This window comes from Capra hircus, chromosome 21 (genome assembly GCF_001704415.2).
Source record: "Capra hircus breed San Clemente chromosome 21, ASM170441v1, whole genome shotgun sequence".
Lineage (NCBI taxonomy): Eukaryota > Metazoa > Chordata > Mammalia > Artiodactyla > Bovidae > Capra > Capra hircus.
Genome location: NC_030828.1, coordinates 20,413,185 through 20,440,691, shown reverse-complemented (window position 1 = coordinate 20,440,691; position 27,507 = coordinate 20,413,185). Strand labels below are relative to the sequence as shown.

Below are 27,507 nucleotides of genomic sequence, written 5' to 3'. Positions count from 1 at the left end.
GATTTAGCGACTGAACAACAACCACTTTTGAGGTGGAGGAGAGAAGGATGTGATCCAGCAGAGGCACACAGAGAGCCTTAACTGAACTGGAGATGATCTATTTCTCAAGCTTGGTGATAGGGACAGTGGCGTTCCCAGCCCCGCCCCATATGTATGCTAAATACACACCCTCACACATACTATACAGGTTATTTGCATGCATAAAATATTTCACAATTTAAAAGAGGGAGGCCTTTGTAGAAACTGATTACAAACAATATTTTGGCAAAAATGACCCTTTTCTTGGTCACGTGGGATAGGAAAGATGTCATGTGTGCCAACACACAATTTATATACATAGAACTCATATATATATATATATATATCCACATGTATAGGGTTAGCCAAAAAGTTCATTTGCGTTTTTCCATAAAATGTTACAGAAAATAAACCCAAATGAACTTTTCGGCCGACCCAATAAAAGACTTTAGTGATTCCGAGAAGCCCACTGAGACACTGATGACCAGAGGGAAAGTGAACTCTAGTCTGAGAGGTTGTTTCAGTTTTTTACTATGAAATAGGGCACTATGTCTGGCAGATCATGTACCTCGCCCTTCCCCCAACCACCCACCTCTCCACCAGCAGACTGATGGTGGAGTTCTGGATCGCGGAAGCTGTCACCAGATGGAGAGACGCGTCTGTACACAGCACCACGCATTTCATGTGGCATTTCACTGAGCCCTCGGGATACACATTCTGTCCTTTGTGGACTAGGAAGTACTTCAGGAAGTGGATGCTTTGGCAGAAGCAATTTTCAGGAAGAGCCACAACTCCAAGAGTGAGTCCTGGAGGAAGGGAGGGCACGAGCTGGTCAGGCAAGGGGCAGAGGGAGGCAGCCATGCGCCCGAGGTCTGTGACCAGGGAGTGTGTGAGGGACAGGAGGCAAAACCAAGCACTGAGGGGCTTCCCTGGTGGTCCAGTGGCTAAGAACCTACCTTCCAGGGCAGGGGATGCGGGGTTTGATCCCCGGTTAGGGAACTAAGATCCCACAGCCCGCGGGGCAACTAGAGAAGCCTGTGTGCTGCCGTAAAGACCCAGCAAAACCAGAAGAAAAACCAAACAAAACCCAGGCAGCGAGCATCCTTCAGAGTGAAGGCAGCCTTGTCCACTAGGCTGTCGGTGTTTTAACTAACATTGCCTACAGAAAGGAATTCCTAGCCAACGCCCACGGGGAGAAGGGAGCCCCCTTCAGGAGGACCCCTTCTAAATATGTGGGGGAACCAACCCCAAGGACGGGGACCAGTCAGCACTGGCGCGGAAGGGAGGAAGTGTTAACCCGGGCAGGTCAGGGTGTGTAACGGAGGCGGAGGCGCAGCGGGGGAGCGCGGGGCGCGGCGGGGCGCGGCGGGGCGCGGCGGGGCGCGGCGGGGCGCGGCGGGGCGCGGCGGGGCGCGGCGGGGCGCGGCGGGGCGCGGCGGGGCGCGGCGGGGCGCGGCGGGGCGCGGCGGGGCGGGGCTTACCTTGCGCCAGGTCCCAGAGCGAGAGCACGCCGTCCTCGCAGGCCAGCACCAGGTAGGAAGAGCAGGGACTGAGCTGAGACACCACGATGGGCGCGGCGCACGGCCACACGCCCTCGGGGTCTAGAGGGGAGGACGCCACTCACCAGGCCGCCCCCGGACCCCTGTCCCCACCCATCACCGCCACCCAGACGACTTGAGACCCAGACTGGTGTGCCTGTCTGGACTCACCATCTCTCTCCTGTCTGTGCTATGCTGTCTCCTTCCTCAGGATAATATAACAAGTTATATGATTATTATACTACAGTTAACAGGGATCGGGGCTTCCCCGGTGGGTCAGTGGTAAGGAATCCGCCTGCCAAGCGGGAGACATGGGTTTGATCTCAGCATTGGAACGATTCCCTGGAGAAGGAAATGGCAATCCACCTCCGTATTCTCCTGCAGAATCCCATGGACAGAGGAGCCTGGAGGGCTACAGTCCATGGGATTGCAAAAAAGTCCCACAGGACTGAGTGACTGAGCATGAGCAGGAACACTGAATGAGTACTTACTAGGTGCTAAGCACCGGAGCGGACACTTTACGGGCTTTATTTCATTTAATTCTCACAGGGATCCTATGAGGTGGGTCCTATTAGAACCCACATTTTACAGATGAGCAGAATAAGGCAGAGAAACAAGTGACTTGCCCAAAGTCACAAGAGCCAGTCAGTACAGAAGTGGAGATTAGAAGCCAGGTTTCCTGGGAGAGGGATGGAAGGAAAGAAAGTCTTCCTTTGTGAGTTTTTAAACATTACTTCTGAGTATAACTCTGAAGGACAGCATAGTGTTAGCTCAAGGAATCCACACAAAGTGAATTTGCTTGTGGAACTGCCTCCCTGAGTTTGTCAAAAACAAACCACCACCACTCATATTTCTTAAGTGCCTTTCAACTTCAAAAGAACCTTCACGTAGAGAAACTGGATTTTGCTATTCACGACTAATGCGTGCAGTACGTAAGGATGGTGTAACTGAGTGGTTTTCTGCTTTGACGGAGAAAACAGGGGATTGGGGCATCAAGTGACTGGCCTGAAACCACACTGATTGCAGACACATGCTGGAACCAAGCCCCCCCTTTTTTTACCTTCACTGACTAAGGAGCCCTGTAAGCCAGACAGGGCTCTGTCCCCGTGGACATCATCTTTAAGAAACATGACAGATCAGAGACACAGGGGTTACACCACAGCTAGCAAGCCACCCACTCTGTCTGCACAGCTCTGGTCCCCTAAAAGCCACGGGACTGTCAGTCACATGCTCTTGGCTAAGCTGAAGAAGGACACGATCTGAGAGCCCCGAGCTTAGGCGACTCCCATCCCAGCAGCAAAGTACCAACTTTATCCTTCAGCGTCCGGTTAAGTGAATAGAAGAAGAAGTTGTGATGATCGGTCCAGTGTACACCAAGGGCACAGGCTAGCCCTGGGAAAGAAGAGAGGAAAGGGGCGTCACGGAAGGGGTCTGGGTGGACTTTGATTTGGGTGGAGGTGTTTGCCCAGGAGGAGGTCAGTTTGAAATGGTTTGTGCCAATGGGCAGCACCCAACTGAGGGGTGAGCTACCAGCTGAGGGGCTGGGCACCCCCAGGAGGGCTGCTCCTGGGGCCAACTCATCTTCCTGTGCAGGGAGGATGGTCACTACTACCCCTCAGCTGCTTTCACATCTTCTAGATAAATTCCTGTCCACTAGGCTATCAGTGTTTTAACTAACATCTTCTACAGACAGGAATTCATATCCAGTGAGTTGGACCATAAAAAAGGCTGAGTGCCAAAGAACTGATGCTGGAGAAGGCTCATGAGAGTCCCTTGGACTGCAAGGAGATCAAACCAGTCCATCCTAAAGGAAATCAACCCTGAATATTCATTGGAAGGACTGATGCGAAAGCTTAAGCTCCAATACTTTGGCCACCTGATGCGAAGAACCGATCATTGGAAAAGATCCTGATGCTGGGAAAGATTGAGGGCAGGAGAAGGGGGTGACAGAGGATGAGATGTTTGGATGGCATCATTGACTTAATGGACGTGAGTTTGAGCAAACTCTGGGAGATGGTGAAGGACAGGGAAGCCTGGCATGCTGCAGTTCATAGGGTTGCAGAGAGGCGGACATGACTTAAAAGACTGAACAACAACAAAAATCTAGAAGCAGCCTGGCGGGATGTGTGCACACTGTCCTCTGTGGCAGCTCACACCCTGAAGACGGTGCCAGCGTCCATCATCAAGGAATCTGGGCTCGGGTCACAGGTGTAACTAGAAACCATTAAGCTGCAGCTGGCAACCCACTTTCCACCTCAGTCCCTCCCAGCAGGCAGGGTGTGCTGAGCAGAGCTTCTCTAGGAGGGCTTGCTGGGCATTCCCCCGGGATGACCAGCTGCTTCCTCTTCCTTTACCTGGGGATCTCTTGACTCCCGCGGGCACTGGGATTACGCGACTGGGAAGGAGGAAGTAGAACGTAGCCATACTGGGAAAGAAAGAGACACTGGTCAGAGCCGTGGCGGACTCCTTGGCAAAGAGAAGTGCTGGCAGCGTCTTGGTATTAAGACCAGAAGTGAGTAGTTCAGAAGGACCTTCCAGGGCGTTCAGGGCCATGAAGCAAATCATATTCTATGCGCTGGTCCTGGTGGGTGTGGACCCTTGGAGTTTGGCGAGGGTTGGACAGACAGAGTGGTGGGAGTTACGCCCAGGCCAGGAAGAGCACCCAGTATGGGCAGAGCCATTCCTGTCCTGGGGGAGGACCCCTTCATGATCAGACTTGGGTGAAGTGTGTAAATGCTCCTATCCCGGGTATACTAAGTTGGTACTTTTTTTTTTTTTTTTTTAGTTTCTGTTAGGGCCTAGCTAGCCCTGGGACTTTTTGCAAAGTGAGAAAATTCAGGTCCATGTGACGGCAAGATGAGAGGTTTCACTCCCCATGTGAAGCAAGAACATTTCTGAGACCTACAGTAGTTGTGAGGAAAGCTGCCTGCTGAACCTGCTCCACCAGCTACTTCAAGGACTCAGGCTCAAGTTTTACAATCACTGAGGCCTAGCTGCTCACTGAGATTAGAAAGTAGCGTGTTTTAACAATTACACATTAATGTATTACATTTAGAAAGACTGGATGGAAGTGGAGGAAAATGTTATTAGTGGTCAATTTTCTTTTTCTCTCTAGGATCATCTGTGCTGTCTAGATAATCAGGAAAACAATTTTTTTTAAAGGAGATGCTATCATACAAAAAAATTATAAAATAGGGAGTTCCCGGGTGGTCTAGTGGTTAGGATTTGGTGATTTGACTGCCATGATCTGGGTTCAACCCCTGGTCAGGGAACTGAGATCCTGTGAGCAGTACTGCATGGCCCCCCACCCCATCCCCCAAAAAGAAATCCAAAACTACTTTTAATCTGCATAGATGCCTATTCCTTCTTTTAAATCAGTTCTAATGAGGTGGATGAAACTGGAGCCTATTATACAGAGTGAAGTAAGCCAGAAAGAAAAACTCCAATACACTATACTAACGCATATATATGGAATTTAGAAAGATGGTAACAATAACCCTGTATGTGAGACAGCAAAAGAGACACAGATGTATAGAACAGTCTTTTGGACTCTGTGGGAGAGGGCAAGGGTGGGATGATTTGGCAGAATGGCATTGAAACATGTATAATATCAAATATGAAATGAATCACCAGTCCAGGTTCGATGCATGATACAGAATGCTCAGGGCTGGTGCACTGGGATGACCTAGAGGGATGGTATGGGGAGGGAAGTGGAAGTGGGGTTCAGGATGGGGAACATGTGTACACCCGTGGTGGATTCATGTCGATGTATGGCAAAACCAGTACAATATTGTAATTAGCTTCCAATTAAAATAAATTATATTTTAAAAATCTACGTTATCATCCTTTGTTCTAATTATATTTAAACAACCTCCATCCAACTTTTCAAGATTTTGCTGAAGTTCTCAGAGAAGTCCCCCAAACCATCAAGAGCTTTGAGACTCTGAATTAATTCAGGCCCTTGGGTTGATTTCTGCATGTGCCCACGGAGGAAAAGCTGCCAGGGATGGGTTGTTCTGGCCTCACTCCCACATCCCCCATCTCCAGGCTCACCTGACAGGTTCAGGCTCCCATTCCCCATCCAGGTACTTCTTGTAGGTGGCTTTTAAAATTGCCTCCCGCTTCTCCCACTGGCTCGCCTTGATATAGTGATTCTGCCCAGAGCCCAGCCCGCGGCAGCCTGCTATCTTTGCAAAGGCTTCCAGGGGGCTCTTAAATGTGGTACCTAGGTTGAAAATATCCCAGCATTGGTTAAACCATCAGACGTCCTCCTTCCTGTTTCTCCCTCCTCCTCTGTGCTTCCCGGTTTCCTGCAGAATCCCTCTTCCTCAGAAATCTGTGCTTGCTCTGCCCAGGTGTTCAGCCTTCTCCCGGCCTCCCTCCTACTCCACTGGCTCACGGAGCACAGGTGAAGGCAGCTGCTCCCCCTCCTCCCACTCCTCCATCTCCATCCTGCTGGTTGTTTCCTGTTTCCAGACTACAGAATCTCCAGAGGCCAGGGGAATTTCACAATGTCACTAGAGACCTTAGATCACCATTGCTGTCTCTCCAGCCAGGCAAGGCCCCAAACCTTCCAGTTACTCGCACTATTCAGCTGTGGCTGAGGACCCTCAATACACAATCCCAGCCTCCTCCTCTGCTTACACTGATCCAGCTGCCTTCCTTTAAAAATTCTCCTTTCTCTGCCAATCATTTTTATCATTCTCTTTCCCAATAACCTTTCATTTCCTTCTTTCTCATCTGCTCCTAAACCCACAGTGAGGACTTCCCAGGTGGCTCAAGTGGTAAAGAATCCACCTGCCAATGCAGGAGCCACAGGTTCGATCCCTGGGTGGGGAATATCCCCTGGAGGAGGAAATGACAACCCACCCCAGTATTCTTTCCTGGGAAATCTCCTGGACAGAGGAGCCTGGTGTTGCTATAGTCCATGGGGTTGCAAAGAGTCAGACCAGACTGAGCGACTGAGCATGCAGACCCACAGTAAACCTAGGCGATCTATTTTCTGGGCATGAACCCTAATTTTCAGAAGAGGTGCCCAGGAGGTCCCACAGGGCCCCAAGTCCCGTTCTCCAGAGGCAACCACTGTTATCTGTTTTTGTACAACTTTCTAGAAACAGACCCCTTCTAGATGGCAGCATGTGTGTGTTAGTCACTCAGTTGTGTCCGACTCTTTTGCGACCTCCTGGATTGTAGCCCACCAAACTCGTCTGTCTATGGGATTCTCCAGGCAAGAATACCGGAGTGGGTTTCCATTTCCTTCTCCAGGGAATCTTCCTGACCTAGGGAATCAAACCCAGGTCTCCTGCACTGCAGTTAGACTCTTTATCTGAGCCCTCAGAGAAGCCCCAGATGGCAGCATATTAGTACATTATATAATGTATATAGTATAATATATATTATTGTATGTATTACATGTACATTTGTATGTATTTTTTAAGACAAATGATAACATATATTAACTAGCAGTTCTTGAAATGTGGTCCCAGATCAGCAGGGTTAGAAATGAAACAGAAACACTGTGTGTAGGGCCCGGCAATTTGGGTTTTTATAAATCCTCCAAGTGAGTCTGATCCAGCTAAAGTTTGAGAATTGCTGTCATATCCTACACCTCTTGCATTTTGTTTTTTTGGTTTGTTTTGCATTTTGATTTAATGAAATATCTTAGGAGATCTCTTTATTTTAGTACTATAGATCTTCTTCACTGTTTGTCGCTTATTTGCATTTATTAAGCCCTTTCCTTGTTGTGAACCATAACACATTCAGAAAGGAGCATAAAAATGTATCTTTTCCTTTAAATACATCTTAATAAATTATGCTAAAGAAAACATCTGTCTCTCCTGAGGTCAAGAAACACATTATCACATCTCCCTACTAAAAGCTTCCCGAGGGCCCTGCTCCAGTCATAACCCCCTGAGAAAAGCAGCAACAATTCTCTTGGCTTTTAGGTAATCACTTCATGACATTTATGTTACTTCATGACATTTATGTTACTTTTATGCTACCTAAATATGCATCTAAACACTACAGCTTTGTTTTGCCTGATTTTTGAGCTGTACACAGTGGAATTATACAGTGTCAATTCTATATGTGCCCTCTTTTGCTTAATATTGTGAGATTTATCCATTTTGTTGTGTATATTTGTGGTTTGTTCCTTTTCATTGCTGTATAGTATTCCATTGGGTGGAAAATATATACATATACTAAGGTTTATTTACATGTTCTTTTGTTGATGGATTTTCAGTTGTTCCATGGTTTGTGGTTATTGGAAATCATGCCATTACTATTATTCCTGTACATTCTTCCTGAAATACCTTTACTTTCAAGCCAATCAGGTATACATCTAGAAGCAGGGTGACTAACTCATTCTGGTTTGTGCAGGAGTTTCCTAGTTTTAGCACCAAAAGCCCCATGTCCAGGGAAATCCCTTAGTCCCAGACAAACTGATATGGTTGGTTACCCAGTGTAAATGCTGGGTCAGAGGATGTAACTTTTCTTTAACACTAACACTAAATTGTTTTCCAGGGTGGTTGTACTGATTTTCATTGCTATCTATGTATGGGAGGTTTGATTGTTTCACATCCTCATCAACTTGGTATGATCAATATCTTTTATTTATTTATTTTTAAACAATATCATCATTGTTTTTTATTAGCAGAATTATTCCTTACTCCTTTTGTTAGAAAAACACCCTGCAGTGTGTGTGCAGATCTGTTTATAATCTATATCTTTTAATTTTAGCCATCCTGGTAGGTGTTAAGTGGTATCTCATTATGTTTTTTTTTCTTCTCTCATTATGGTTTTAATTTGCCTTTCCCTGGTAACCAACTATGCTGAACATCTTTTCATATGTTTATTGGCCATTTGAATACTCTCTTACCTATTTTATACCAAATTACCTGTCTTTTTCCTAACGATCTGTAGGAATTCTTAATAGAGTCTGGATATGGACCATTCATAAGTCTTATGTGTTTTGAAAATGCCTTCTCCCAATACATAATTTGCTCATTCATGCTGTTAATGATGTACTTGGATGATTAGAAGTCCTTAATTTTAATATAGTCAGACTTATCAACTTTTCTTTTATCAAAAGTACTTTTTGTCTTTGGTCTAAAAAGTCTTTCCCTACCCAGAGGTCATAAAGATATTGCCTTGTATTATTTTCTAAAAGTTTTGTTGCTTTATCTTTCGTATTAACTTTTATGATTCATCTGGAATTTAATTTTGTATATCATGTAAGGCAGGGGCCATATGGACAACCAGCACCACTTACTGAAATGACCATTCACTGCTCTTTACCACCACCTTCATCAGATATCAAGGGTCCATTTCAGCCTAACTCTGTCCTGCCCTCTTGATCCTGTGTTTTTCATCTAATCTTTAAATCTACTCTATTCTATCAACTATTTCTATGTTTTATATATATAGAACACATGAGACTTATGAATGGTCCATATCCAGACTCTCTGTATATTTTATATGTTTCCATCTATTAGTCACTCAACTCTTTTTCTACTTTGTTTTAATTACTGTGACTTTGTAATAAATCTTGATGGAGAAATCATATCACCATGTTCTTCTGTGAAAGTGAATTGTCTGTTCTTGGCCTTTTGCATTTGTCTCTTTGCTTTTAATGGCTGCAAAGTACTCTGAGTGTACCAGATTTACCTCACTAGTCTTATGCCTCTATAAATAGGACTGCAGTAAACATCCTTGCAGGTATATCTCCAAGGTCATGTGTGAATATTGAGAGGATAGACTGTATGTCCTCTGTCTAAAGTGTGGACTTCCCCTCTGGTCCTCTTAGCCAACTCCCACTTAATTCTTAAAACCTTCTCAAATGTTCCTTCTTCTGAAACAGCCTGTGCCTATTCCCTGGGCAGGGTTAGCTACTCCTTCCTCTATGTTTTTATGGCCCTAGATGTTCCCTACGGCTGCACTTAATCGACTCCTCCTACGATGGCTTCCTCCTATTCTCCCTTTGTTCACCAGCAGCTTCTAGAGCATGGGAGATGTGTCTTACTCATCTTGTGCCTGGTGCATTATTGGCCCTCAGCAAATACTGGTGAATGAAGTAACACAGGAATGTAGGAATGAGCGAACCCCACCGGCACTCAGGAAAGGTGTCTCTTTCCTGATGTCCCAATTCTTTTAGTTAATTATATCCTTGTAACATTTATATTTTTAATCTTTAGGTCCCAGAGCCTATGACTTGTAAATCAGATATTGCTGCTAATAAATGAAAAATGTGGAGAAAGACAGAGAAAGAAAAAAACTAAGAAATCAATGGCAAAAGGAAAGACAGTATTCATGGAGTTATACGTACCTGTAATTGGTTTGGGTGGTTTGATTTTCATTATTTGAACTGGAAGACTCAATTTAACATCTCCTCTAAAAGAAATGTTCATATCCTACAATAAGGAAAAAGCACAGATAATAAGCCAACGAAGGAGATACAACAGGATCATTAGAAACACTCATTTCAAAAGAAGGTGAAAAAAGAAGAAAAAGAAAGAAAAACAGGTGGAACAAATAGAAACTAAACAGCAAAGCAGTAGATTTAGACATAAATACATCAAAAATCACGTTAAATATAATGGCCTAAGTGGCCTAAACACCCCAATTAAAAGGTAGAGTTTGACAGATTGGATTAAAAAGGCAAGACCTAGTGATATGCTATCAAAAAGAAACTTATCTTAAATATAAAGATTTTAAAAGTATACAAAAAATATATCTTATAAACTAATCAAAAGAAAGCTGAGGTGGCTACATTAATATCTGACAAGATAGATTTCTGAGCAAAAAGTGTTACCAGAGATCAAAGGGTCATTGGATAAAGATTAAAATGGTCAATTCTCAAGGGGATATAAAATTCTAACTGTTTCTTGCCGCTAATAACAGGGCTTCAAAATACACGAAGCAAAAATTCTTAGTGTGAAAGCAGAAATAAATCTACAGTCTCATAGATTTCAACACTCTTCCCTCAATAATTGATAGGATAAGCAGACAGAAAATCAGTAAGAATATAGAGGGGAAAGCAGTAAGGATATAGAAGACTTGAATAACTTGGACCAATGACAACCGACTGCATGTTCTTTTCAAGTGCACATAGAATACTTAACAGAATTAACCACATTTGGAGCATAAAACAAGTCTTAATGAATTTGAAAGGCTTCAAATTATATGAAGTATGGTCTCTGATCATAACAGAATTCAGTTAGAAACCAAAAAAAAAAAAAAGATATCTAGAACATCTCAAGTATTTGGACACTAAATAACATGCTTCAAAAATAATCCACTGGTTTTAAAAAGGAAGTTAAAAAATGCAAATTAGGAAGTATTTTCAAAAATGAAAACTAAAATATCAAAATTTGAAGGAAGTAAGGTTAACCAGGCTGTGGAGAAATTGAATGAATGTAAATTGTCATGTCATTTTTGGAGGACAATTTAATAGGATCTATATTAAAACTAAAATTGCACACATCCTTCAGGTACACAAAGAAGAGTTTACAAAGATTTTCACTGCATTATATACAAGCCACAAGTTAAGAAAACCTTCAATAACATCAATGGATGAACAACCAAATAAACTACGGTACATCTTTAGTAGGAATAGAACAGAGGATGTCAAAAGAACAAGGTAGGTTTGTTTGACATTGCAAAACTTTGCCAGTAAGTTAGTTAGTATAAAAATGCAAGTTCATAAGAAAATCTATATAGTATGATGCCACTCATATAGAAGAAAATTCCCATAAAATGAAAGTATATTTTTCAAAATAAACTGATATCTAAATCAAACTATATACTAAAGGCCTATAGAAAACACACACCAAGCTAATAATGATGATGATCTCTGGAGAGGGCTGCTGAATCTGCATTACTTGGTTCTTCCCAAAGCAATGTGTTCACATAGCATTTGTATAATTTGAGACAAAACGTAATTTTAAAAGGGATAAAGGAAAGGCCTCTGGAGAGAGACTTCCATGTGGAAGTTCACCATTTCTCTTCTGATAGGCTTGAATCCCAAGAGCTAAGCCTCTGGAAAGCATGGTGTGCTCTTTGCCTCAGAGGCAGAGTCAGGAAGCTCCAGGGAAGCCAGTCTGTGCTCTGTTGTATCCCAATACAAACGTGACCTCCAACACCAAAATAGAACAAAACCCCCCAAACATCGGTTTGGTGGATTGGGCTGCTTACATTGGCAGAGGCAAGTTGGATTCTATGGGGCCTGAAGTATATATGATTTAGGGGTCTCTGTAAGAAAGAGAATACAAAGTGCCTATGGCCACCTAATACAACTCAGTTTGGGGGCCACTGTGACAGAGGGGAAGTCTGAGTGAGAAGAGATGGTGGTGGTCTTAAGTGATTATGGTTAAAACATGTTACTTTCTCCAATTTTACAAAAGTCCGTGGCCATGTGAAAACACTGGTAGGGCCCCTATCTCAGGGAAACCCACCCCTGAACAAATGACTTGGGTCAATTATCCTCAAGGATAGGGAGCCATCTTCAAGACAATGAGGCATAAGATCAAATCACAGAGAATCTGAAAACAATGCCCTGGTAAGAATATTTTATTAATATATTTGACATTTAAGGTACCTTTAAAATCAAAATAAAAATTTCTAACATGCAAATTAAATCTCTTTGGAGATATTCTTTAAAGTTTCTTACCATATCTAAACTATCTGCAGGCACAGAATCAGGAGTGTTCTGGGGAGAAAAATGAGAAATTAATTCATGATGGGTTTGGTATATGCTCCCCTTCTTCCTTTAATATTTTGAGTTGCTCCTTCTTCCCCTCAATTACTCTTGTGAGATGTGAACTCATCCCCATAGACATGGAGGGCCAGTATTTGTGTGGTCCTCTGGCCTGTAGGATTTTAATACATGATACCCGTTCTCTAGGATCTTAAAACCTATTTGGGGAAACAAGAAATCATTAGTGACGTTAAGAGAGAATATGAGTAAAAAGGAGAGGGTCAGCTAGGAGACTATTACAAAAATCTAAGTTAAAGTGAATATTTCTGATTGACAAACTATATCAGTGATGTTGACAATTATTATTTATAAGTAACTCTAAATATAATTCATGGTACAAGAGCTACCACTATAACTGGCATTAGTTGACTGCTTCTATGGTTTTTCCTGTGGTCATGTATAGATGTGAGAGTTGGACTGTGAAGAAGGCTGAGCGCTGAAGAATTGATGCTTTTGAACTGTGGTTTTGGAGAAGACTCTTGAGACTCCGTTGGACTGCAAGGAGATCCAACCAGTCCATTCTGAAGGATAGCAGCCCTGGGTGTTCTTTGGAAGGAATGATGCTAAAGCTGAAACTCCAGTACTTTGGCCACCTCATGCGAAGAGTTGACTCATTGGAAAAGACTCTGATGCTGGGAGGGATTGGGGGCAGGAAGAGAAGGGGACGACAGAGGATGAGATGGCTGGATGGCATCACTGACTCGATGGACGTGAGTCTGAGTGAACTCCGGGAGTTGGTGATGGACAAGGAGGCCTGGTGTGCTGCAGTTCATGGGGTTGCAAAGACTTGGACACGACTGAGTGACTGAACTGAACTCCCAGTGTATAGAAACTGAGTGAATTATGGTGACAAATCACCCCCATTCCAAGGTGCTTTTCCCACTTGGATAATAAGTTAATCCCTCAAAAAATGTATCTGTTGGGCACTGAGTAGGATGCCATGGGGATGGTTGACAAAAAGAAGCAGAAGGTACAACAACCTAGAAATTTACCATCTAGTTAGGAGAAAAAAACTTTCATGCACAACAGGATAGTATATGAGAAGTGTCAAAGAGAGGTACAAGAATAGATTCTGTAAGAGTTTAGAGGAGGAATGTCTCTGGGCCAGTAACTCTCCCAGAGATACAAAAAATCACACCTTGCTACGAAGACATTCACTGGAGAAAAAGGGCATTTATTCAAAGCCACTCAACGTACTTGGCATTGAATGTGAGTCTCAATCTTGGTGTCGTAGATTAATTTCACTAACACTTTATAGCACATAGCACAATATGTTTTAAAGGCATCTTCAACTGATATTTGTTGTTGTTGATTAAAAAAAATAATAAGTACACTTTGGGAGTTCCCTGGTGGTCCAGTGGTTAGGACTGTGCATGTCCACCGCGGGGGGCATGGGTTCGACCCCTGGTCGGGGAGCTCAGGTCCTACATGCCACACAGAATGCAGACAATATATATAATAACTGTACATCAGATAGGTGAGAAAATTGTCTTGAAATATTTTTTGCTTAAATATCGTATTTTAAAGAGATGGCATGAGTCCCAGGGATCACATATAATTAAACTGAAATAGTAGAGTTCTACCTACCTTCTAAGAATAATATGAAGAATACATATATTCCCATATTTTTAGAACAACTCCTTTATACCATAATCTGGAGAGTGTAGTGGAGAGACATGGAAGGATTATTTCAGCCCAGGATAGGAAAAAATATATCTATTAGTCAGAGTCAAAAAAAAAAAAACCACTCTTCCAGAGAAATGCCTGGGAGTGTTCTTGGTGGAGAGGCAACTCCCGGATGAGAGAGATACCATGTTCCACTGTTTAAGACCCCTAGGCTTTTTATTTTAACCGAAGCAAACTGACTTGAGACACAGGCCAGGGTGCCTCTTGTCCTGTCTTACAGCCTCCAGACAGGCTCCTTCATCTTGAAATTGCAAGGAGGAGGTGGGCTAGATGTGGGCAGGGAGGAAGATATCAGTTGAAGACAGGTGTTACCTACCAATTGCAGCTGCTGTCTGACTTTTTTCTTTGTATTTACGGCAAGTTGGGGGTACTGCACTTCCTTGATCCAAGACTCCTTGGGCAGCTTATACACATCCAGCCAAATGTCCCCGGCTCCTGCATTGGGAAACCAAGGAACCACTGAGCAACTGCGAGCAGGCAATGAGTTTCCTCAGAGAAACGGCCTATCTTCTCAGAACCACTAGCACAGAGGCCAGTGGGCACCTTCGGAACAGCAACTTTGACAAATGGAAGGAGACGTGGTTCTGTAGTGGTTGTTGCCAGTCCTCACTCGCAGAGAGCCCTGAGCTCCTCTCCCCAGGCCACTGCCTCTAACTGGAGATGCGCTTCTCACCCTCACTGCACCAGTGTAAGTTTCAACCTGACTGTCCACGCTGCCTGGTCCCCACGCTTTCTAGGTTCCAAATGATAAATTCCACTGATGTTTTGTGTTACAGCTATTCCTACCTGGGGAGGAAAGTGGCATATACAGAATCAGTAACTGAGAGGGGTATGGCTGACAAAGGACTAGAATTGAATTGCGAGAGATGCCTCAAGAGAATTCTTCTGACCCATATTTGAGGAGATGACAACCCATGGGGTGGCTGTGAGCACTTTATCTTGTCAAAGAAATATGCTCAGCTTCTGTATTGAATACCTGCCAACCCAGGAAAAGTTACTTTCCTAGAATGGGATTCTGGCTAAATGTTTCCTTAAAAAGTAATCATATAGACATCTTGTTTTCAGACTTTTGGACTCCAGAGCTGTGGGGGAATAAATGTAATTTTAAGCCAGCCAGTTTGTGGTACTTGGCTATAACAGCCCTAAGAAACTACTACAGAGAGTACAAAAGTTTCCTTTGGTGCATAAAGCATTACAAAATATGTATCTTTCTCCAGCGCCTAACATCTGAGGGACCTGGAGCAAGAATCTAAATAGAGGCCGAGATGCCAAATGTCTAATTATTTAAAAGTTAAATGTCAGGCTAATAATCATTTGGATAAAATACTTTCTATTACCACAGGAATAACTGCAACAAGCAAGATCCAATGTTGAATGCTAAAACTGGTGGGCAAAACTTTAATGACAAACAGGATATTTGCATAATCTCCAAGTGAAAAGTGAAAGTGAAGTTGCTCAGTTGTATCTGACTCTTTGCGACACCATGAACTGTAGCCTATCAAGCTTCTCCATCCATGGGATTTTCCAGGCAAAAGTACTGGAGTGGGTTGCCATTTCCTTCTCTGGTAAATCTTCCTGACCCAGGGATCAAACCTGGGTCTCCTGCATTGCAGGTAGACGCTTTACCCTCTGAGCCACCAGGGAAGCCCCATAATCTCCAAGCATCTCCCCCTAAATGTTTATCAGTCACTGTGGAGGGTTTCAACATAGGTCTCAAAATTCTCTGATCATCCTACATCCAGAAAATGGTGTTTACATTCTCTCCGCTCGACTGTGGTCTGGACCTAGAGCATGGAAAGGGAAAAACAGTCGCTCAACAGTGGAGAAAGCTGGCAGATCACTTTAAGTGATCAGGGTTAACATCAGCAGTGGTACTATCACATACCCCCCAGTATAATTCAATGAAAAGAGTATTTCACCTCTGTGAGATCTTCCCCCAAATCCTTAACCCCAGTTTGAATTATGAGGAAAACTTCAAACTGAAAATCAGGGCCATTGCACAAAATACCTGACTGGTACTCCTCAAATGCATTGAGGTCATGAAAAACAAGGTAAGACCAAGGTAAGACATCACACATATAGGTACAGTGTAAAAAGATGATGACTGAATACAATATGATATCCTGGATTGTACCTTGGAACCAAAAAAAATCATCTAGGAAAATCTGGCAAAATCTGAAAAAAAAAAAAAGTGTAATTTATTGTATTATACCAACGTTATTTGCTTAATTTTGACAAATGTACTATGGTTATATTAAATGTTGGTATTAGGGACACTGGGTGAAGGATATAAGGGAATTCAGTCATATCTTTGCAACTCTTCTGTAAATTATTTCTAAATAAAAGGGTTGGAGGGCTTCCCTTGGCTCAGTGGTAAAGAATCTGCCTGCCAACGCAGGGGACACGAGTTTGATCCCTGGTCTGGGAAGATCCCATGTGGTAAGGAGCAACTAAGCTCCTGTGGTAAGGAGCACCACACCACCGAGACTGCACTCCAGAGCCTGGGAGCTGCAACTACTGAGCCCACATCCTGCAGCTACCGAAGCCAGCACATCCTAGAGTCCGTGCTCAGCAACAAGAGAACCCACCACAATTAGGAGACCACGCACTGCAACTAGGCAGGAGCCCCTGCTCTTCAAAACTACAGAAAAGCACGTGCAGTAGCAAAGGCCCAGCACATCCAAAAATAAACAAATAAAATTATTTATTTATTAAAAGTAAATTTTATTTTATTTGTTTAATAAAAGTAAAATGTTTTTTGGGGAAAGTGATTATCTGGAAGTTACTGGAAATGTGAATCTTCTGAAGAGGCTTTGGTTAGTCTTACCTTGTAGGAGCAAGGCTGCAAAGTTCCCTCCTTTAGAAATTTCCATCTTTATACAGGTGGTTTGCTTGCTGGCGTCCTCCTAAAAGGAAGAGAGAAGCTGATAGAATAAGTTCAGCCTGATGATAGAGGAGAGTGTATTTCAGGGCCTTTTGTAGTTCACATCAGGAAAAAAAATCCTTCTAAAGATTGAGGCATAAAAAGATGCCTCAAATTGCTTCAGACTTTCAACCCACTCCAGTTTCCTTGCCTGGAAAATCCCATGGACGGAGGAACCTGGTTAGGCTACAGTCCATGGGGTCGCAAAAAGTCGGACACGACTGAGTGACTTCACTCACTCACTCATAGGAATTGGACAGGACTGCATGTAAAGTAGAACTCAATTTTCCATCTAAAAGATTTTGGACTTATTTCCTGGTTTCATAAATACTCCTGATCATTTGCAGTGATTTCATACTATCTGATCTGGTCAGGTTGCAAAACCTACAGACCTATGAACAGCTCTTTTCAAAATATGTTGAAAAGAGCTCTACATGACAATGAAAACTGGGGTCAGTTGCTTGAAAAAAGGGCTCTGTCTAGGCTATAGTATGGCCATAGTCTGATTTGGCTCATAAACAACATCTATTTCTCACGATCCATGATTTCTAAGGATTTCCGGCAGATTCAGGGTCTACTAAGACCTAGCTTCCTGGCTCATGGACCGCCTGCCACCTCTGTGTCATGTGGTGGAAGGGCTGAGGGAGCTCTCTTGGGCTGTAATTCCACTCATGAGAACTCTGCCCTCATGACCTAATCGCCTCCCACACTGGGGATCAGAATTTCAACATGAATTTTAGGGGCACAAAAATATTCAGTCCATATCAAGTAGAGACTAAATGGAACCCTAGTATGAAACCTGCTTGAATTTTCAGCAAGGTGAAAAAGACTCAGTGTATACAGATGTGCTACACCTTTCAGGGGCTCTGCTGCTGCTGCTGCTGCTGCTGCTGCTGCTGCTGCTGCTAAGTCGCTTCAGTCGTGTCCGACTCTGTGCGACCCCATAGACGGCAGCCCATCAGGCTCCCCCATCCCTGGGATTCTCCAGGGAAAAACACTGGAGCGGGTTTCAGGGGCTCTAAGACTAGCAAATTTAGGTGCCAAGAAGAATTAGGCTAGTAAGCCCCCTAAGTTATTTAAGGAGAGGGAGTTTTAAATATTTGGTTTCTCTTTCACTTTCTTGTTTAAAAATGGAAGTATATTTGATGTACAGTATAGTGATTCACAATTTTTAAAGTGTATACTCCATTTATAGTTATTATAAAATATTGGCTATATTCCCCATATTGTTCAAAATATCCTTGTAGCTCATTTTACACATAACAGTTTGTATCTCTTAATTCCGTAATCCTATATTACTCCTCCTTACTTCTCTGTACCCCTTGTAAGTACTAGTTTGTTCTCTATATCTGTCTGTTTCTTGGTTTTTTCTTTGTTGTCGTATTAACTAGTTTGCTATATTTTTTAGATTCCACATAAAAGTGATATCATACAATATTTGTCTTTTTTCACTTAGCATCAGTTCAGTCGCTCAGTTGTGTCCGACCCTTTGCGACCCCATGAATCACAGCGCGCCAGGCCTCCCTGTCTATCACCAACTCCCGGAGTTTACCCAAACTAATGTCCATTAAGTTGGTGATGCCATCCAGCCATCTCATCCTCTGTTGTCCCCTTCTCCTCCTGCCCCCAATCCCTCCCAGCATCAGAGTCTTTTCCAATGAGTCAACTCTTCGCATGAGGTGGCCAAAGTATTGGAGTTTCAGCTTCAGCATCAGTCCTTCCAATGAACACCCAGGACTGATCTCCTTTAGGATGGACTGGTTGGATCTCCTTGCAGTCCAACGGAGTCTCGAGAGTCTTCTCCAACACCACAGTTCAAAAGCATCGATTCTTCGGCGCTCAGCCTTCTTCACAGTCCAACTCTCACATCCATACATGACCACTGGAAAAACCATAGCCTTGACTAGACGGACCTTTGTTAGCAAAGTAATGTCTCTGCTTTTGAACATGCTATCTAGGTTAGCATAATACCATCCAAATCCATCCATGTTGCAGCAAATGGCAAAATTTCATTCTTTTTATGGCTTAGTAGTATTCCATTGTGTGTATGTATATATGTATAATTTTGAGTTTATTTTTGTATAAGTGTTAGAGAATGTTTGGATTTCATTCTTTTACATGTAGCTGTCCAGTTTTCCCAGCACCACTTATTGAAGAGACTTCCTTTCCTCCATTGTATAATCTTGCCTCCTTTGTCATAGATTAACTGACCATAATTGCATGGGCTTTCTATCCTGTTTAGTTGACCGATGTGTCTGTTTTTGTGCCAGTACCTATTGTTTTGATTACTGTAGCTTTGTAGTATAGTATAAAGTCAGGAATCGTGATTCCTCCAGCTCTGCTCTTCTTTCTCAAACTTGCTTTGACATTTGGGGTCTTTTGTGTACTTCCATACAAATTTTTAAATTATTTATTCTAGTTCTGTGAAAAATGCCATTGGTGTTTTGATAGGGATTGCATTGAATCTGTAGATTGTCTTGGGCAGTATGATCATTTTAAAAACATTTTTATTTATATATTTTAATATCAACTTGTAGGTTTTATAGAAATTTCAAATGCACATGAAGACAGAAAATAGTATAATGAACCCCATGTATCCATTACTCAACTTCTTCAGTTATAATATATGGGAAACCTTATTTTATTACCTCCTGACTTCATTAAACATTTTTATTTAATTAATCCTAACTTACTAGCCAGTATGTTTTCAAATTTCCTCAGTTGTCTCATAAGTGTCTCTCCACAATTGGTTTGTTTAAATCAGGATTCAAATAAAGTCTATGTAGTATATTTAGTTAATTTATCTCTTAAGTCTCTTTTGATTTATAACTTTCACCTCATTTGTTTTCCTTTTTGCCATTTTTTTGTTGAATAAATCAGGTCATTTGTCCTATGGATTTTTTCACTTTCTGGATTGGACTGATTGCATCCCATGGCATTATTTAATATAACCTTGGGATCCCATGTATTTCCTATAAACCAGTAACCAGATCTAGAGTATTGATTAGATTTAGGTACAATTAAAACAAAAGGCAAGCATACCACACAGGTGTTCTGTGTCTCCCTCCAGCATCACACCAGGAGGTTCATAATAGCTAGCTTGTCTTTCTTTTAATACAGTTCACATTGATCACTGACAACAGGTGTCATCCTGGCTCATCAATTATAAAGTTCCCCATTAGCACTGATGTAATGATCTAGACCATTCCTCTGCAAAATGGCTAAAAATTGAGATAGTCTAGTTCTATCATTCCTTCCACATTTGTTGAAATTAAAAGTGAAAATCACTCAGTCGTGTCTGACTCTTTGTGACCCCATGGGCTATATATTCCATAGAATTCTCCAGGCCAGAATGCTGGAGTGGGTAGCCTATCCCTTCTCCAGGGGATCTTGCCAACCCAGAAATTGGACTGGGGTCTTCTGCATTGCAGGTGGATTCTTTACCAACTGAGCTATCAGGGAATCCACATTTGCTAGAATTCTATAAAGAAAATCTCTCCATTTTTTCTGTCATCATTGGTACGGCCTATGTGGGAAAGTCAAGAGAAATGCTTGATGCTCTCGCTGATGAGTTTTCAGAATACAGACTTTGTACCCTAGCAACTTCCAAAGGCAATAATGAAGTCCCTAAAAGATATATATGTTATGAATTAATTTTTTAAACACTATTAGTGTGTTGTAATTCACTAACATTACTTTGTGTATAATGTCCCTGTCAAGTTTAGATATCACGGTTCTGCTGGTCACAGTTCTAAAACGAGTTGAGTATTCCTTGTATCTTTTTTTAAAGAGATTTCTTTTTACATAAAACTTAAAAACAGTTTTCCCTGGTGGTTCAGACGGTAAAGTGTCTGCCTGCAATGTGGGAAACCTGGGTTCGATCCCTGGGTCCGGAAGATCCCCTGGAGAAAGAAATGGCAACCCACTCCAGTACTCTTGTCTGGAAAATTCCATGGATGGAGGAGCCTGGTAGGCTACAGTCCATGGCATTACAAAGAGTCAGACATGACTGAGCAACTTCACAAAGACACAGATATTAAAGGTACAACTTGATGAGCTTGGACATATTTACATGATGAGTTTGGACATTTTATAGTATAGGGTCACTGGGCAGGGCAGCAGTGCGGTTTCTCAGAGCTCTCTGGGGTCCACTCTCTGCCCCTAATACTGATTAAACTCTAACAGCATCTTTTAATTATCTATTTTTGACTGTGCTGGGTCTTCACTGTTATGCACGGGCCTTATCTAGCTGGGCAAGAGGGGGTTACTCTGTTGCAGTGCTTGGGCTTCTCACTGTGGTGGCTTCTTTTGTTGTGGAACATGGGCTCTAGTGCCTCAGCAGTCGCAGTATTTGCTCGTGGGCTCTAGAGCTCCGGCTCAGGAGTTGTGGTACTCTGGCTTAGCTGCTCCGCGGCATATGAGATCTTCCCAGACTAGAGATCAAACCTGTGTCCCCTGCATTGGCAGGCAGATTCCAATCTACTGTACTACCAAGGAAGTCCCCAACAGCATCTTTTGATGAGCATACATTTCAAATTCGTTTTATTAGGGATATGATAATAACATAATAAACTGCACATATTTAATAACTGTACATTTTGATTAGTTTAGACACATATAGATCCCTTGAAACCAGCTCCACAGTCAAGATAAGGAACATATCCATTCCTCCCACCCCTTTGTAAGCCTTCCTTCCATCCCTCTCCCAACCTACCCCAGGCAAAAACTGGCATTCCCTGTCCCTAGATTAGTTTCATATCTTCTTGAATTTTATAGAAACGGGATCATACACTATATATGTATTCTTTTTTGTCAGACTTCTTTCACCCAGCCTAATTATTCTGAGATGTAGCCATGTTGTTATACGTATCCCTTTTTACTGCTGAGCAGTATATGCCAAGATCGACTTAGCCATTTACCTGTTGATGGGTGCAGAGTGGTTTCTGGTTTCTGGCTATAACAAAGAAAGCTGCTAGGAACGTCCATGTACAAATCTTCATATGGAAATGTACTTTCATTTCTCCCAGGCAAATATCTGGGAGTGGAATGGCCACATCATATGGTGGGTGTACGTTTAACATCTTTTTAAAAAATAACTGCCAAAGTGGTTGTGGCACTAGTCTTTACCACCAGCAGTGTATGAGAGTCCCAGCTGTTCCATAGTTCTGCCAACACTTGGTATGGTCTGTCTTTTCAATGTTAGGCATTCTAGTACACATGCAGTGATAGGTCATTATTTTAATTTGCATTTTCTCTAATGACTAATGGTAGTGAACATCTTATTTATCTTCTATATATTCTTTGGTGAACTTTTTTTTTTTTCTTCAAGATATTTGCTCATTTTAAAAACCTGTGTTGTTTTTCTTATTTTTTTTTTTTAAGATTTCCCTTCTAATTTGTGTTTATTTATTTATTTTTGGCTGGGCTGGGTCTTCGTTGCTGTGAGGACTTTTCTCCAATTGCGGCGAGTGGGGGCTGCTCTTATTTGAGGTGCTTGGGCCTCTCATTGCAGTGGCTTCTCTTGTTGCAGAGCACTGGCTTCAGGGCTCATGGGCTTAAGTAGCTGTGGTGCCAGGTCCACGGTTTATGGGATCTTCCCAGACCAGGGATCGAACCCGTGTCTCCTGCATTGGCAGGCAGATTCTTATCCACTGAGCCACCAGGGAGCCCGTTTTTCTTATTTTTGAGTTTTGAGAGTTCTTTATATCTTCTAGATACAAGTCTTTTATCAGATATGTGATTTGCAATTATTTGCTCCTAGTCTATAACTTGCCTTTTTATTCTTTTAACAGTGCCTTTTGTAGAACAAGAGGTTTTAGTTTTGATGAAGTCTGATTTATCAATTTTTTTTCTTGTATGAAATACAGTTTGGGTATTGTAGTTAAAAAAAACCTTTGCTTCACAAAGTTCACAAAGACTTGCTCCTATGTTTTCTTCTAGAGGTTTTATAGTTTTTGATTTTTCATATAGCTCAAATGATTCATTTTGAGTTAATTTTTGCATATCACATGAGGCCTGAAAGCTTCCTGATAGTTCGGTTGGTTAAAAATCCGCCTGCAATGCAAGAGACCCCAGTTCAATTCCTGGGTTGGGAAGATCCACTGGAGAAGGGATAGGCTACCCATTCGAGTATTCTTGGGCTTCCCTGGAAGCTCAGCTGGTAAAGAATCTGCCCACAATGCGGGAGACCTGGGTTTGATTCCTGGGTTGGGAAGATCCCCTGGATAAGGGAACAGCTACCCACTCTAGTATTCTGGCCTGGAGAATTCCATGAACTGTATAGTCCATGGGGTCACAAAGAGTCAGATGCAACTGAGAGACTTTCATTCACTCACATGAGGCATGAGAAGTTTCTTTGATGAAGTCCCATTTCAGTTTTTTTCTCTTACAATTAGTGCCTTTTATGTCCTAAGAAATCTTGGCTTGCTCCAAGGTTGCAAAAACCATTTCCTGTATTTTCTTTAAAAAGGATAATGTCTTTGCCCTTTAAAGTTAAGTCTGTAATTCATCTCTAATTTTTATATATGATGTGACATAGGGTTGAGCTTCATTCCTTCCCTCAATTTGTTTACCCAGCATTCCAGCATCATTCCAGCATCCCACACACACACTGAATTGCTTTGGGCTCATCAGTAATATTTTTTATAAAATAAACTGCAATTAAAAATATACTCTTAGTAATACCTCCTCCTTTTTAGGTTTGTTACTTTAAAAAAACACTTTCAAAAACCTACAGTATACAGACAAGTTACTAGGAATAAGAAATATATGGGTCCATGTCCTGTGCTCTCGAGGAACTTACCTCCAGGAGAAGAAACAGTCATATAAACAAATAAGTATGTAGGGTGGAGAAACACTGTGATAGAAATTCTGTCTTATATGGTGGTGACACAGGAGGGAAAGATCAACTTCTCTTGGGAAAGTGTCTCAGAGAAGAGGATGTCTGAGCTGGTCTTGAGGAATGAGAGCAATTTAAGAGGCACACATAGTAGGCAGAGAAACAAGGAGAGCTTTCTAGGTGGAGGGAAGAGTATGGATAAGAGAACAGGATGTGAAGCAGCCTGGAAAAAATTAGGGTCTTGTAAGTAGTTATTAGGGCTTCCTTGGTGGCTCAGTGGTAAAGAATCTGCCTGCCAATGCAGGAGACATTGGTTCGATGCCTGGGTTGGGAAGATCGTCTGGAGAAGGAAATGGCTATCCATTGCAGTGTCCTTGCCTGGAGAACTTCATGGACAGAGGAGCCTGGTGGGTTATGGTCCATGTGGTCGCAAAAGAGTTGGACATGACATAGCAACTAAACAACAACAAAGTCGTATTAGATATGTCGATCTGGCGCTCAATTTGGACTGCAGTTCCTTAGTAATTTTGTTCTCTTGACAAGAGGGTAAATAAATCCAAGGCATTCAGTATGTACTCTCTGATGGTGAGGGGTCTTTCAGTTGGATATTCTGGAGGAGGCTCCCTGGCCAGGGAGGTCTTTACTTCTCTCTACTCTAGGATAGCTGTAATTGCCTCCATGTTAAAAGTAAACTTGATTTGCTACAGCTTTTGGCCCAGCTATCGATGAAAGAACAGGAGCTTACCGATTCATTGATGGCTTTGATGAGGTAAAGACCATCCTTATAAAAATAAAACAGTCGAACGATACCTGAAACAGAAAAATAAGGAAGATTGAGAGACAGACAAGTGAGCTGAAGACAAATTGGAATTTTATATATTTGACTTTCTGAAACATCATAAGCTCGTGCATTATTAGGCTTCCTCCCTAGCCCCTTCACTGCCCGTGGTCATCTTGGTTTCCTGGCCTTCTTTCACCCCTCACTTGAAATGTTCAAGCTGTTCCCGTTCTTAGGTCATCTCTAGCTACACTGGCCCTACCGTCTTCTTTTAGGATCTGTTTGTAAGCACTTCGGCTACACCGATCCACTCCCTGATTTCCGTCCACCCGTTTTAGCACATCACATTGTCATCCAATCACTTCCTATGGCCGTGGTGGTTTAGCCGCTAAGTCCTGTCTGACTCTTGTGACCCCATGGACTGTAGCCCACCAGGCTCCTCTGTCGATGGGGTTTCCCAGGCAAGAATACTGGAGTGAGTTGCATTTCTTTCTCCAGGGAATCTTCCAGACCCAGGAATCGAACCCAGGTCTCCTGTATTGCAGGCGGATTCTTTACTGACTGAACTATGAGAGAAGCCCTCACTTCCTGTGAGTGTTCATTATTCCTCTGTCAACTGCATGGATTCTCTGAGGGAAAGGATAGTTTCTTCCTCTTCACTGTGCCTCATCTCTCAAACCCCAGCAAGCTCCTCATGAAGTTAATTTTGTCGATTCAGTAAGTAATTCGGTCATTCTAATTCCCATTTAACCTAAGGGCTCTAGTATATGATCATCACGCACAAATTTCTTGCCACTTTCTTGAGGTGCCTTCCAGACACTCATAATCTACCTCTATTGCCATAATACAGACTTTGAAGAGGCACCTGGCCCGCTGTGGGTGAAAGTCTAACTCAACCCAATAAATATTCATGGGATATCTGCTCCAAGACTGGAAAGGTGCGAAGGACAACCAAGGCAGTCTCCGCCCTCCCGTTTATCACATTCAGAATCACAGAGACGTGAAACTAACTGGACATAATGCAGTGTGATAAATGCAATCCTATCGTCAGACCAAACTCCTCCTGAATATCAACATTCCTACTCCAGGTGCCTCAAACATGTACATGCGCAAATGGAAACTTTCAACTCATAGTCCCCTGGAACCTTACTCTCCTATAACTGCTTCTCAAGGAATGGTATCATCTTCTACCCCATTATCTAAAGGCAGAAAGGAGTCATTTTCCTTTACACCCCCAACTCCCCAACTCCACACATATGTTCCATCTCTCACCAAGTTTTTCCATTATATTTTCCTTTTCATATTTTAAGCTTTTTATTTTGAATTAATTTTAGACACATAGAAAAACTGCAAAAATACTACAAAGCATTCCCTTATACCCCTCACCTCACTTCCCCTAGTGTTAACATCTTACAGAACCACAGTGCACTTTTCATTTAAACAGCTCCTGCCTTAGTTCAGACCTTCATAATTTCTCTTCTCAATGGATGCACTAGCTCTTCCTGGTCTCTCTACCTTTCCATTTGGGTTTTTCAAACTCCTATCTGGGTGCTCTTCCTAAAACGTCAATGGAATCAGGTCATTCTCCTACAGAAAGAGTATCCTCCAGATCACCGTCCATAGTTCTCTGCACAAAGGTTCCCCTGCCTGGTTCATCCTCAGGCTGAGGGGGGAAAGCAAGCCTCGTGTATGTGAGCAGCAGGACTGCTGAGTGCTGGAAAGGGTGTGGACTCTGGGGCTACACTGCCTGGTTCAAATCCTGCCTGTGCCACTTTCTCTGTTGTTATTTAGTGGCTAAGTCATGTCTGACTCTTTGCAAACCCATGGAATGTAGCCTGCCAGGCTCCTCTGTCCATGGGATTCTCCAGGCAAGAATACTGGAGTGGGTTGCCATTTCTTCCTCCAGGGGATCTTTCCAACTCAGGGATCAAACCCGCATCTCCTGCATTGGCAGGCAGATTCTTTACCACTGAGTCACCCAGGAAGCCGGCTTTCTGCGTTACCTCTTCTGAAAAACAAGAATAATAAACTATACCTATCTCCTAGGCTATTGTGAGGGTGAAATGGACCAACATATGTGAAATGTTAGAACAGTGCCTGGCACACCACACTGCCCTGCAGATGTTGGCTGCTACTACATGACCAGGGAGAACTCTCCATGTCTGGTCCCTCCCATGCCTGGAAAGAAGAAGATTAAACTGAACAACAGTCTACAGGTACCTGTAAATTAGGCTGAAAAGGAAAGAGAGGAACATGTACCCGTTTCATCCACAGGAGCAATAAGTATTTCACTCCCCAAATCTGTGGCCAAGATGGAAATGACATCAACCTTAAGTTTCTCCCAAACATATAATTGTTTAGCATTATGCAGATTATAGATAGAGAATCCTTTGCTTCCTCCAATAAACACATAGTCTTGGGAAACATCCATGCAGTTTGGCGTTGTGCTGAGCTGGAAAAAGCAAAACAAAGAGAAAAGGAACAGTTTTCATTTACTGCCATCTGCAAGTAATACAAGTGAACTTTTCTTTTTTGGCAGCGCTGTGCAGCTTGTAGGATTCTCAGTTCTCCAGCCAGGATGGAACCTCTGCCCCCTGCAAGGGGAGTGTGGAGCCTTAACCACTGGACCACTAGTCCTGAGCTAACTCTTCAAAAAGGGATGCAGGTACTTTCTAGTTATCCCCCCAAAATGCTTCTGCTGCTGCTGCTAAGTTGCTTCAGTCGTGTCTGACTCTGTGCGACCCCGTAGACAGCAGCCTACCAGGCTACCAGGCTCCTCCGTCCCTGGGATTCTCCAGGCAAGAACACTGGAGTGGGTTGCCATGTCCTTCTCCAATGCATGAAAGTGAAGAGTGAAAGTGAAGTCGCTCAGTCGTGTCCGACTCTTTGCGACCCCATGGACTGCAGCCTACCAGGATCCTTGGCCCGTGGGATTCTCCAGGCAAGAACACTGGAGTGGGTTGCCATTGCCTT

The 27,507-nt window shown here is 42.8% G+C and overlaps 1 protein-coding gene across 3 annotated transcripts in view; it reads right to left on the bottom strand.

Moving 5' to 3' along the window:
- Positions 1–27,507, bottom strand: part of WDR93 (WD repeat domain 93) — a 49,308-nt gene that overhangs the window by 11,188 nt on the left and 10,613 nt on the right. For 2 of the 3 annotated variants that reach the window (XM_005694975.2, XM_018066460.1), the window contains exons 3-13: positions 26,794–26,986; positions 24,502–24,566; positions 16,823–16,901; positions 14,312–14,430; positions 12,223–12,261; positions 9,880–9,964; positions 5,610–5,781; positions 3,911–3,981; positions 2,862–2,948; positions 1,500–1,619; positions 611–824 (exon numbers count right to left, since the gene is read on the bottom strand). In XM_005694975.2, coding sequence (XP_005695032.1) covers positions 611–824; positions 1,500–1,619; positions 2,862–2,948; positions 3,911–3,981; positions 5,610–5,781; positions 9,880–9,964; positions 12,223–12,261; positions 14,312–14,430; positions 16,823–16,901; positions 24,502–24,566; positions 26,794–26,986 — 1,244 coding nt within the window. Of the gene's footprint in view, positions 1–610; positions 825–1,499; positions 1,620–2,861; positions 2,949–3,910; positions 3,982–5,609; positions 5,782–9,879; positions 9,965–12,222; positions 12,262–14,311; positions 14,431–15,720; positions 15,780–16,822; positions 16,902–24,501; positions 24,567–26,793; positions 26,987–27,507 lie in introns of those variants that run through there. The other variant, XM_013972988.2, reaches the window with a different exon arrangement.